Raw genomic sequence first — 13,348 nt, forward strand, 5'->3', positions numbered from 1 at the left:
ACTTAATTTCAATAAGAAAGGTGGTACTGTGACTGTATATCCAGGATTTTTATTACTATTAAGCTATTAAAGAAAATTGATAAGTGTTTGGCTTTGAAAGTCATAGTAGTTCTATCAATACTTTCTAGGTATATGTGATAAATATTAAATACTTTATATTTTATTTCTTTTATTAATAAGTTTTCCTGCTGCAAAGCATAATAGATGAAAAATAGAAAGCCGATTTATAACATCAGATGAACACAGTAATTTAACTGAGATTATCTTTATTCATGCTTTTCTCTATTTATTGCTTGCTTGGCACAGGAAAGAATTGCAGGAGCTGCAGAATCTTTACAAACAGAACAGTGCACACACAGCACAGCAAGCAGAGCTGATCCAGCAGCTTCAGGTTCTCAATATGGACACACAGAAAGTACTGAGGAATCAGGAAGATGTTCATACAGCTGAAAGTATATCCTATCAAAAAGTATGTTTTTATTTTATCAAAAAATATAAACATTTGTATGAACTTAAGAAAATATATAAAAAAATTTTAATATTAGCATATCTAGTTTCCTTTTACATATGTTTCTTCAAAATGAAAAATGAAGCATGAAGTATGGTTCAACTTGGTAATATTAATCTCCTGTTTTCCTTATGTTACTAGAGCTGAGTCATTTAAAGTATAAATATAAATTTATTTTTTTAGCATATTGTTTTTATAAATTGGAATTTTGATGCATACTCTCAAACATTCTAGTGGTTTAACCCCCAATCTGCAAAGGATTTGGGAGTTGGAATTATTCAGACTTTGGTTATGAATTTATTTCATCAAGTGTGATGAAAGCAGACTGTCATAAAATTTGTGTGTATGTTTTTTTTTTTTTTTTTTGCGGGGGGAATTCTGCTCAAACACTAAGGAGAATACTGATGATGATATCTTTAGGTTCAATGTTTGAATACTCTCTTTATTTTGTGTGTTTCTTTTTAGTAGTCATTTTACTTTATAGTTGTATTAGATGCCCCACAAGAAGGCTTATCAGCTATTTAGTTGTGCTGACTCAGCAGCAATGACAACAGTAATTATTGGTAGTAATAAAAAGAAACCATTATTGAGTTCTTTCCGTGTTTTGTATTGTGTGAGGGGTTGTATATATAAATAATTTAGAATGTATATGATCACTCTGTGAGACTGATAGTTAATAGTTGAGGTAGGTAAGGCTTAGTTAGAAAGATTAATTAGTAAAAATCCATATTATTCATAACATTTTGGGATTTTTTTCAATCTTTTATTCATTAAAAAAAGCACCATGAAAATTGAAAATCTAAAATTTTGAATAAATAGCTTTATTAATTAAACCTTTAACATGTATTTTTAAAATTGTTGAAGAACATGTAATATTGGGATTAATTCCCTAAACATTAGGGAAAAGTATTTGTAATTACCTGCTTAATGTATCTTCTCTTGGATGGCTGATGGGCATCTCACAGTTATCATGCTCAGAACTAAGCTATCATCTGATCTGTCTTCAACACATGTCTAGGGTTCTACTTCTTACCACCCCTTATGTCACGATTCTGTCCAGGCCATGGATTATCTGGAATACTATAGTTTTATGCCATTTGTGTCTTTGCTCTAACCTTGTGCCCTGAGAATCCATTCTCCACACCAATGCCAAGAAATTCTTGCTAAAACTTAGTAAAATCAGGGCATTCCTGGGTACAAAGCTCTCCATTAGTTTTCCAGACCATGAAAGGTAAAAAACTTAACTTCTTAACTGGAATCGCACTACGTGATTTGGTTCTACTTTATTTCTCTAGTAGAATGTTTATCATCTCTTCTCATTGATTCTGTTTCAGACAAACTCACCTTTTGTTTCTTGAACAGATCAGGTATTCTTCAACCTCAGGTGTCAGTGCTTTCTCTCAGTGCCTGAGAACACTTCCCTGACTTCTCTACATCACTGCCATTTTGCTTCCTTTGTTCTTTGCCTCTTATAGCTTAAAATTAGTTGACAACAGACTTTAAATAAATAAAAGAAAGTGTGATGTAAGTTGTAATAATAGAAGAAGAGAGGTTTGGGAACATAGTTGAAGCCTGATCCTAGGCTGGGAATGTAGAAGGCTTTCATCGATGAAGTATTATTAGTAATGTTTATCCTGAGAAGATGACATCAAAGACACAAAATTAGTTTCTCATAAGTCTTCCAGATGAACTCTAACTCAAGCCAAAAATTCCCTAGTCCGTGACTCCAAAATTTGGAGAGGTAGAGCATGTATACTCCAGTTTGAGAACTCATCTTGTTGTGAACTTTGATCTGGGATACTTTTTAAAACTTCACATACCTTCCCCTTGTCATTATTTTTATACCCTGAAAGAATTATTATGGTAAGTGATAGGAATGTGCTGTGCTTTTGACTACTGTTGAGGCAAGAAGAAAAAAAAAAGGACAAGTTAAGTTTGGGTTACTTTCAGATAGGTATTGTGCAGATGAAGTATTTTTGTGTTACTGCCATTTCAAATGCTCACCTTCAATATCAGAGGGCCTTCAATGGAATCCTGTGACTCCATTTCTGATCCAGCATCTTGCTAATGTGCCTGGGAGGTAGCAAATGATTCCCAAGTACTTGGGTTCCTGCCATCCACATAGCAGACCCAGGCTTTGCCTAGCCCAGCCTCAGCTGTTGCGGGGCATTTGTGGAGTTAACCAGTAGATAGGAGAACCTCTTCTCTCTCCCTCTTTCTGTCACTCTGTTTTTTAAATAATTAAAATAATAATAATTAAAATAATAATTAAATCCTCCCAATTGTTTCATGTTTCTTTTTCCCCTCCATTTCTCCAGACTGAATTCCCTTTTCCTTTTGATACTAGTGCAACTACTACATAAATACATACAATACAATAAATATATACATGCAAGTGCTACCACTACATAAATGGGTGGAGTGAAGGAGCTTTTTTGGTACTTAGCTTGCTACTTATTCTGTAATGGTGATTCCATCAGAATCTTTTAATTCTGAAGTTATCTTAGATTTTTATAGTAGATCATAAGATTTTCATTATATGCTCGACTAGACTCAACTTGAAAGTCTTGTTTTACTTATTTATACTTTATAAATTTTGCCAGTAGTTAAACATTACAGTTTTTCTTTGATAGTCTATGATAAGAAGTTATTCATAAAAACAGGAAAAAATTTGAAATTCCATCCCTCAAAGGCAAGCACTGCTAACATTTTGAATATTTATTTTCAGATTTTTTTTTAAGATTTAGATAGAGTTTCAGAGAGAGAGGGAAAGACAGAGAGAGAGATTTTCCATCTGCTGGTTCACTCCCAAGATGACCGTCATAGCCAGTGCTGGACCAGGCTGGACCAGGCTGGACCAGGCTGGAGCCAGGAGCTCCATCCAGATCTCCCACATTGGTGGCAGGGGCCCAAACACTTGGGGTATCTTCTGCTGCTTTTCCCAAGCCATTAGCAGGGAGTTGGATCAGAAATGGAGCATTTGGGACATGAACCTATATGGATGCTAGTGTTACAGGTGGTGGTTTTACCCACTACACCACAATGCCAGCCCCTCCTTTCAACTTTTAAAATGTGTTTTAATGTGTCAGTGAGCACATTAATATTTTTTTACTTCAACATTATATTAAAACAATATGACATGTAGCTACATTAGAAATAGTAATATAATTTGCTTAACCACTTTCTAATGTTGATTATATATGGCATTTAAATTTTTCGCTGTTATAATAGTGCAATAAGAATTGTTTAAAATGAATTTATTTACTTGAAAGGCGGAGTCAGAGGGAAACAGAGAAAGAGAGAGATTTTCCATCTACTGTTTCACTCCCCAAATGGCTGCAGCTGCTAGCACTGGGCCAGGGTGAAGCCAGGTACTTCATCTGGGTCTCTCATTTGGGTGGCAGAGGCCCAAACACTTGTGCCATCTTCTGCTGCCTTCCTGAGCACATTAGCAAGGACCTAAATTGGAAGTGGAGCAGCTGTGACTTGAACTGGCACTCATATCAGATTTTTGGCATTGCAAACAGTGACTTACGTGTTACATCACAACACCTGCCCCTAAAATAAACATGTTTTACTGCTATTCAGATGTTTACTATTTACTAGAGAGTAGTGAGTATACACACACACACACATACACACACAAGCACACACACACAATGATCTACCCACACAGGGAAGAATTCCTTTTATTAGGAAGTTTGTAACATATTAAATGTGTACAGTTTACTCTCAATTAGTTGATACATGTAGATCAGTCTTGCTTAAATATTTAAATAAGAATGTACAGGGTATAATAGAGTCTGAAGGTGACCTAACTAGCACATTATCATTAAATGTTAAATTATTCAATATTTTTTTATTTTATTTAATGAACATAAATTTCCAAAGTACAGCTTATGGATTACAGTAGCTTCCCCCCAACCATAACTTCCCTCCCACCCACAACACTCCCCTCTCCCACTCCCTCTCCCCTTCCATTCACATCAAGATTAATTTTCAATTCTCTTTATATACAGAAGATCAATTTAGCATATATTAAGTAAAGATTTCAACAGTTTGCACCCACACAGAAACACAAAGTGTAAAATACTATTTGAGTACTAGTTATAGCATTAATTAAACACCTAAGAGTAATTGTGTATTAATTACAAAGTTCAACCAATAGTTTTAAGCAGAACATAAAAAATACTAAAATGGTGAAGTATTAAGTTCTTCTTTTTTGTTGTTTGTTATATATTTTTTTATTTAATAAATGTGAATTTACACAGTGCAACTTTTGTATTGTTGTGTGCTCCCCCCCCAACCTCCCTCCCTCCTGTGGCCCTCCCCTCTCCCACTCCCTCTCCCGTCCTGCCCTTCATCGAGTTTCATTTTCAATTACCTTCATATACTGAAGATCAACTTAGTATATACTAAGCAAGGATTTCAACAGGCTGCACTCACACAACCGCACAAGGTATAGGGTATTGTTCGACTAGTAGTGTTGTTTTTAAGTTTCATAGTAAAACACATTAAGGACAGAGATCCCAAGTGGGGAGCATGTACCCAGTGACTCCTGTTGTTGATTTAACAATTGGCACTCTTATTTATGACGTCAGCAATCACCCGAGACTCTTGCCATGAGCTGTCTAGGCTATGGAAGCCCCTTGAGTTCACCGACTCTGAACTTGTTTAGTCAAGGCCGTATCACAGTGGAGGTTCCTTCCTCCCTTCAGAGAAAGGCGCCTCTCTCCTTGATGGCCTGTTCCTTCTGCTGTGGTCTTGTTCACCAGGATCTTTCATTTAGATTGTTTTTTGCCACCGTGTCATGGCTTTCCATGCCTGCGAGACTCTCATGGACCTTTTAGTCAGATCCGAATGTCCCAAGGGTTGATTCTGAGGCAGGAGTGCTGCCATTCTATGAGTCTGCTGTGTGTCCTGTTTCCCCCGCAGGATCATTCTCTCCCTTTTGATTCTATCCTTCATTATTTGCTTATACTGGTCTTATTTGTGAAATCTCATCGACACATACCCTATCTTTTTGATTGGTTGTGTATTTATACTTATCACTTTACCAAGTGCGCTGGCATTGGTACCTGCCTCCTTGGTAAGACTGAGTTGAAATCCCCTGGCACATTTCTAGTTCCACCATTGGAGGTAAGTCCAAGTGAGCATGTGCCAACTTATATATCTCCTCCCTCTCTTATTCCCACTCCTGTGTTTAACAGAGATCACTTTTCTGTTAATTTTAAACACCTAAGAATGATTGTGCATTGATTGCAGAGTTCAACCAGTGGTCTTATGTAGAACAAACAGAGCAACAACAACAATAAAAAGACTAAAAGGAATAAAATAGTAAGTTGTTCCTCAGCAGTCTAGACAAGGGCTGATCATGTCATTGTCTCTCATAGTGTCCATTTCACTTCAGTGGGTATCATTTTAGATGCTCGTTTAGTTGCCATCGATCAGGGAGAACATATGATATTTGTCCCTTTTGGACTGGCTTATTTCACTCAGCATGATGTTTTCCAGCTTCCTCCATTTTGTTGTAAATGCCCGGATTTCATTGTTTTTTACTGCTGTATAGTGTTCCATAGAGTACATATCCCATAGTTTCTTTATGCAGTCTACTGTTGATGGACATTTAGGTTGATTCCATGTCTTAGCTATTATGAATTGAGCTGCAACAAATATTGAGGTGCAAATGGCTCTTTTTTTCTCCCCTTTAATTCCATTTGGGTAAATTCCAAGGAGTGGGATGGCAGGGTCCTGTGGTAGTGCTATATTCAGGTTTCTGAGGACTCTCCAAACTGTCTTCCATAGTGGCTTTACCAGTTTGCATTCCCACCAACAGTGGATTAGTGTCCCTTTTCCCCCACATCCTCGCCAGCATCTGTTGTTGGTTGATTTCAGTATGTAAGCCAATCTAACCGGAATGAGGTGAAACCTCATTGTGGTTTTGATCTGCATTTCCCTGATGGCTAGGGATCCTGAGCATTTTTTCATGTGTCTGTTGGCCTTTTGGATTTCCTCTTTTGAAAAATGTCTGTTAAGGTCCTTGGCCCATTTTTTTATTGGGTTGTTTGTTTTGATTTTGTGGTGTTTTTTGATGATTTTATAGATTCTAGTTGTTAATCCTTTATCTGTTGTGTAGTTTGCAAATAACGTCTCCCATTCTGTTGGTTGCCTCTTCACTTTCCTGACTGTTTCCTTTGCTGTAAAGAAACTCTTCAATTTGAGGTAATCCCATTTGTTTATTTTATCTTTGATTACCCGTGCCTCTGGGGTCTTCTCCAGGAATTCTTCGCCTGTTCCAATATCTTGAAGGGTTTCCCCTATGCTCTCAATTTGTTTCATGGTGTCATGGTGCATCTCTAGTTCTTTGATCCATGTTGAGTGGAAATTATTCAATCTTAAGAAGCAGAATACTGGCTGGCGCCACGGCTCACTAGGCTAATCCTCTGCCTAGCGGCGCCGGCACACCGGGTTCTAGTCCCGGTCCGGGCGCCGGATTCTGTCCCGGTTGCCCCTCTTCCAGGCCAGCTCTCTGCTGTGGCCAGGGAGTGCAGTGGAGGATGGCCCAGGTGCTTGGGCCCTGCACCCCATGGGAGACCAGGAAAAGCACCTGGTCCTGGCTCCTGCCATCGGATCAGCGCGATGCGCCGGCCACGGCGGCCATTGGAGTGTGAACCAACAGCAAAGGAAGACCTTTCTCTCTGCGTCTCTCTCTCTCACTGTCCACTCTGCCTGTCAAAAAAAAAAAAAAAAGCAGAATACTTATAATTTTAAAATTATAGATGTTTATTTAAATGTCACAGAGATTTTCCATCTTAATTTAACTATTATTCTAATTCATGTAATGTTTAAGTATTTCAGTGGGTGAATGATTCTGGAATGCTATAAGAAGATAGAGAAACGGAGAATATAATTTAAGAAGGCCTTCCATTTAGATTGTAATCATAAAGATAATGAATATAAAATTGAACTTTAAGCCAGAGAGAATATGCTTTTCCATTTCACATGTTACTTTGGATTTTTATTATGTAAACTGAGGCAAAAATGTTAAGTTGTGCTCAACAACTATATAATAATGATGATTAATATTTATTGAACTTGTGCATCAGATACTGACAATAGATCTCTGTTTCTTAGTGTGTAAGTGTCAGACCAACTGTCTGTGGTGTTATTTCTTTATTTTATAGGTCAGGTAACTGAGTCTTAGAATACTGTCTAAAGTGAAACAGCTCTTGAATAGAATTCAAATTTCGATAATCCTGAGTTCAGAAACCACACTCTTACTCTGTATGATACAGTCCACAGTTACAGCTTATTTATATGTAGAATAAAGGACTCAGTAAGCAGGTTTACAAAGTTGCATTATCTATTATCACCAAAAGCCTTTCAGTACTTGGTAACTTTTAATGTTAGAAAATGTATCCTGATATCTAAGTTAAATGTTATTCAGAAGTTTCCATTGCTTCCTTTTTGGTGTGAATTTTACCATGTTACCTTCTGTGAAAAGTTCATCCATCATTGCTCTACAGCCACTCTTTCTCTTGATTGTACAGATTTGGTTTCTTTTATTCTGCTACAACGTCATAGTTTTAACTTTTTAGCTTTCTTTAGATATTTCATTAAGCCTATTAAATTATTTTTTAAATTTATTTTTATTTTATGTGAAAGGCAGAGAGAGAGAAAGAGAGACAGAGACAGAAAGGCAGACAAGCAGTCTTCCATTGCATTAGTTCACTTTCCAAATGTATGATGTGTGGATTAATTTCTGGTGTTCTTAATCTATTCCGTTGGTCAACTTTTGTATGTTTTTCTGCCAATACCAGGCTGTTTTGATTGTAACTAACCTGTAATAACTCTTGAAGTCTGGTATGTATGTAAGTTTTAACTTTTTTATATTTCTGTGTATCATTTATAGTCATATCATTTAATTTTTGATAAGATTATATCAGCATTTTTAAAGTTTTTTTTTTTTTTTTTGAAAAGCGGAATTAGAGGGAGAGTCAGAGAGAGAGAAATCTTTCCTTTGGTGGTTTATTCCCCCAAATGGCTGCAGTGGCCAGAGATGGGCCATGTTGAAGCCAGGAGCCTCGAACTCCATCTGAGTCTCCTGTGTGGGTATCAGGGACCTAAACACTTAACACCATCTTCTGATGCTTTCCCAGGTCCATTAGCAGAGTGCTGTGTTGGAAGCAGAGCAGCAAAGCCTCAAACGAACTCTTATATGGGATGCTGGCATCTAAGGCAGCAGCTTAACCTGCTGTGCCACAACACCAGCCCTTCTTTCAGTGTATTTTTTTTTTACAGATTTATTTATTTATTTGAAAGGCAGAACTACAGAAGGAAAGAATGAGGGCAGAGAGAAAGAGCTCTTCCGTCTTCTGGTTCATTCTCCAAGTGGCCTCAATGGCCAGGGCTGGGTCAGGCCAAAGCCAGGAATCAGGAACTCCGTTGGGATCTCCCATGTGGGTGGCAGGGATCCAAGTACTTGGTCCATCTTCCATTTCTTTCCCAGGCACATTAACAGAAAGCTGGATTGGAAATGAAGTATCCAGGACTTTTAAAAAGTTTTCATATGGTTGTTGGTATTTCAGGCTATGGCTTAACCTGCCAGTGCACGACACTGTACCCCAGGATTTTTGATATATAAGCCATCTAACATGTTTGGGGTGCTGAATATGTGTTTTTATAAATTTGTTATATTCAATGATAATTTAATTATACAAAATAAATTAAAAAGAAATGGGTTAGCTTATTTATACTTTGTCTAAACTGTTTTCTCATTATCTGCTACAATTTTCAGTGATAAATTGTTTCAGTGTTACAAATAGTTTACTTGTGGAAATCTTTACTTTTAAGTAAATTTGTATGATTGGGTTACAATGCATGTGCATTTTTTTAATCATTAATGATTAAAATAAATAAATAAATAAATATGGAAAGAAAAGTGCTTCAGACTAGTCCTTGAAAATTAAAGAACTTGGAGCTTGAGCTTCTATTTCTAGAGCTAATTTGTTTTCTGTACACTGGAAAAGACTTAATTTTTTTAATTAAATTTATTTAATATAAAATGATTTGAAGAATAGAAAGCACCCTAAGTTACTTATGAATTATGATGGATTTTCCTGAAGTTTATTATTAAATCCATGAGTACCTGTTTTTACAGGGCAGAATCTTGTAGAAAAGTCTGATTCTTTCCAACATTAAGGTTGTAAGAGTAAAGAAAATGTAGAGAAACAAGACTCTCTGGAATCTGCTGTAAAGAATTCTGATTGTGAACAAGGAAATACCTCAGGATGCCTAAACCAGTGTAGATGAGTGAATTTATGATGTTAGTTAATGAGAATAATATAGTGTCTAGCCAGAGCACTGGACCATCTGAAACTTTTGCCTCCTTACAAGATCTCTAAAGAAATCAACATTTTTGGCCAACACCACGCCTCACTAGGCTAATCCTCCGCCTTGCGGCACCGGCACACCGGGTTCTAGTCCCGGTCGAGGCGCCGGATGCTGCCCCGGTTGCCCCTCTTCCAGGCCAGCTCTCTGCTGTGGCCAGGGAGTGCAGTGGAGGATGGCCCAAGTCCTTGGGCCCTGCACCCCATGGGAGACCAGGATAAGTACCTGGCTCCTGCCATCGGATCAGCGTGGTGCGCCGGCCGAAGCGCGCTGACCGCGGCGGCCATTGGAGGGTGAACCAACGGCAAAGGAAGACCTTTCTCTCTGTCTCTCTCTCTCACTGTCCACTCTGCCTGTCAAAAAAAAAAAAAAGAAAAGAAAGAAAGAAATCAGCATTTTATCACCCCTGAGGCTTTGTCACCAAAAACATGATGGAAATAAAAGATTTAACTTCAACCTGTGAAAAGCTGTTTTAGTGAAGTTTACTGGTAGCTTGAGGTCTAGAATTAAAAATGATCTTGCTTCTGGTCCAATCAAATCTAGTTAAGGCAACTTCTGAGTGGAAGTAGAACTATATAAGCTGCATGGCAAAGACATCATGGTAGAGAATACAAGAAAAATAATGCTGTCATTTGTGTATTTTGTGAAACAAAGGAAAGGGAGAGAAGACAGGGGACAAGTAAAGGGATGATGATATAGCCTTCTTTCAAGAGTAAATAGGCCCAGAAAAGTCTGGAAGGAATATATGAAAACATAACACCTAAGGGTGAGGTGTGCCACAGCCTTATCACTAATGGCCAATATATTGCTACTCACTTGACCACATCCTAGCATTGTGCTTGAACCATGCATTTTTCTGTCAATACTTTCATTGTCAATTTAGTTCTCAAATATTTCAAATCTTTTAATTGGATGAGCAAATCTAAAATCCCACACATAAAATAACATAATTTTGAGAATTTGCACTTTGAGATTTTGGTCTTAAGGTCTTTCTATTGTCATACTTTCTTTTCTTTTTTATTTTAAAAGCAAATCTTAGCTCTTGGGTCATTTTCCTAAGTTCAGTAGCAGATATACGTACAGATACCACATGTGTATCAGTTACCAAAATTGAATTATGTCTCATTAAATTTCAATCATAAATTAGGATTAATTTCTTTTCATTTACTTGTTTGAGAGGTAGAGAGACAAAGAGAGAGAAAGAGAGTGAGTGAGCATACAAGTGCTCCCATCCACTGGTTCACTCCTCTGTACATGCAGCTGCCCCTGGCCATGGCTGAAACTGGGAGCTGGGAACTCAATCCAGGTCTCCCACCTGGGTGGCAATTACTTGAGCCATCATCCCTGCCTTGTAGTGTGTGCATTAGGAGGAAGCTGGAATTTGGAGCCAAAGCAAGCGAACTTGAATTCTCTGATAGGAATAGACATCCTGAATGGCAGCTTAATTTCTAGGCCAAATGCCCTCCCTGCTATGTTAAGATTTTATTCACCAACTAAATTCATGTGATTGGATGTATGCCATTTTAACCATATGAGGAATCTTGAAAGAGTTCACAGAAAATGTTCGCTATCCTGTAATTTTAATTTCCATGGACTTTTTGAAGTACTACTCTGAGGAAGATACCATTCATATACCATATCCAATCTCATAGTTTTAATAAACTCTAGATGTAAATGTATTTATGTCATTTTGCCTTGACTTTAAAAAATTTGAATTATCAAACATGCCCTCAAAACATTGCTTCTTTGTTATCACACTGTTTGTAGTCTTCAGAAACTCCCAGTGGTCTACAAAACAAACAAATCCACCCTTAATCTGGCAGTGAAGAGTCTTTACATCCTTACACAGCCTTAATGCCTGATTTTGTTTCTTACTATCCCTTCTACCCCACCTCAGCAATGGAGACTAATTTATTATAAATAGGAAAATGTTAGAACTCTCAGTGAATTATTCCCAGGTTTTCTTTCATAAACTTAGGCCAGTTAGGCTGATATACCTTATGCTATTTCTTTCTGTCCTTTCCTATCACTGTACCTAAATATACATATTTATAATATACAATATGTATATTATATATATGTATATTACATTTCTGACATCTTTAGGATGATTTTTTCTAATCAATTCTGGTAATACTGTCATGACTCTATTTACTTCCTTTTTTCATGAAGTATTCTGAAGGTTGTATTGGTAGCTTAAAATATTTTCATTCTCCTGAGAAATTTAGTTATAATTTCCTATAATAATATAATATATGTAAAATAATATTTATATAATATAATCGCCTTTTTATATCGGTTGTAGTTTTATATTTATATTTGGTTACATCATTTAATTTTTCTTTTGGTTATATCTTGTTTCTCTCTTGTACTATTAAAATAACCTTAGGGAAAGTGCTATGTCATATAATCATATATATTTATTAATATATACAAACATATTTATACATAAACATATAAGTATTAGGCATTAATAGAATCTGAATATTTTTTGAAACAGCTTTACAATGAATTACATGTTTGTTTTGAAACTACAAAATCAAGTGAAGCTATGCTGCGGCAAAGTGTTGTTAATCTTCAGGATCAGCTGTTTCAAAAAGAGCAAGAAAACGCTAAATTAAAAGAAGAACTTCAGGAATCACAAAGAGCACACTACACGTTACCTCAAGAAAGTGATTCAGACCACTCAGCACAGGTAAGAGACATTTTCTAAAAATATTATCTAGTATAATACCAAATTAAGCCATCAACAGTTACCTAAACCAGAAAATTTAAATACATTTTCATATACTAGAATATAAATTATGGCATGTACTTTTGCATTATACTATTTTCTGTGTTTTGTAGATGTGAACGTTATATACAATACAGATAGTTACAGATGTGAAAAATATAGGATATATCAAGTACAGTTAGCCCTCCATATCTGCAGGTTCTATATTTTTGGATGCAGCCAGTCATGGACCAAAAATACACTTAGGACAAAGATTGGGTTTCTACAAAACATGTGCAGATGTTTTTAGGACTCATTATTTTGTAGGCAAAATGGTGTAACAACTGTTTTCATTGCATTTACATTGTATTAGGTATTGTAAGAAATCAAGTGATAATTTAAAATATAAAGGAAGATGTATACAAATACTATGCCATTGAGCATCTATGGGTTTTGGTATATGCTAGGAGTTTGAACCAAAACCCTGTGGATATTAAGGGACAACTATATAGTTGTTATGAGTCATTTGGTTGATGTTCATTTATTGAAGAGTCAATTAATAGATCATATCTACTTTGGGACTTTATAACTGAAGGTGGTAATGCCTGGAAAGAGTATCTCACAGTAAGTCTCATAAGGCACTTACCATAATGCCTGGTATATGACACTCTATCTGTTAGTCCTCATCCTATCACTACATTGGTGTGACTTTGGACAGATAATTTTTTTTTTTTGGA

At 36.5% G+C, this 13,348-nt stretch overlaps 1 protein-coding gene across 24 annotated transcripts in view; it reads left to right on the forward strand.

Moving 5' to 3' along the window:
• The window catches only part of CNTLN (centlein), a 396,518-nt gene that overhangs the window by 136,345 nt on the left and 246,825 nt on the right, over nt 1-13,348 (forward strand). For all 24 annotated transcript variants that reach the window (XR_011380190.1, XR_007919395.2, XM_051845306.2 and 21 more), the window contains 2 exons: nt 307-469; nt 12,399-12,593. Coding sequence is in view for 22 of the 24 variants with exons in the window: in XM_051845306.2 (XP_051701266.2) it covers nt 307-469; nt 12,399-12,593 (358 nt within the window). In the remaining 2 variants the exon portion in view is untranslated. The remainder of the gene's footprint in view (nt 1-306; nt 470-12,398; nt 12,594-13,348) is intronic.

The sequence above is a fragment of the Oryctolagus cuniculus genome, chromosome 1 (genome assembly GCF_964237555.1).
Source record: "Oryctolagus cuniculus chromosome 1, mOryCun1.1, whole genome shotgun sequence".
Taxonomy (NCBI): Eukaryota; Metazoa; Chordata; class Mammalia; order Lagomorpha; family Leporidae; genus Oryctolagus; species Oryctolagus cuniculus.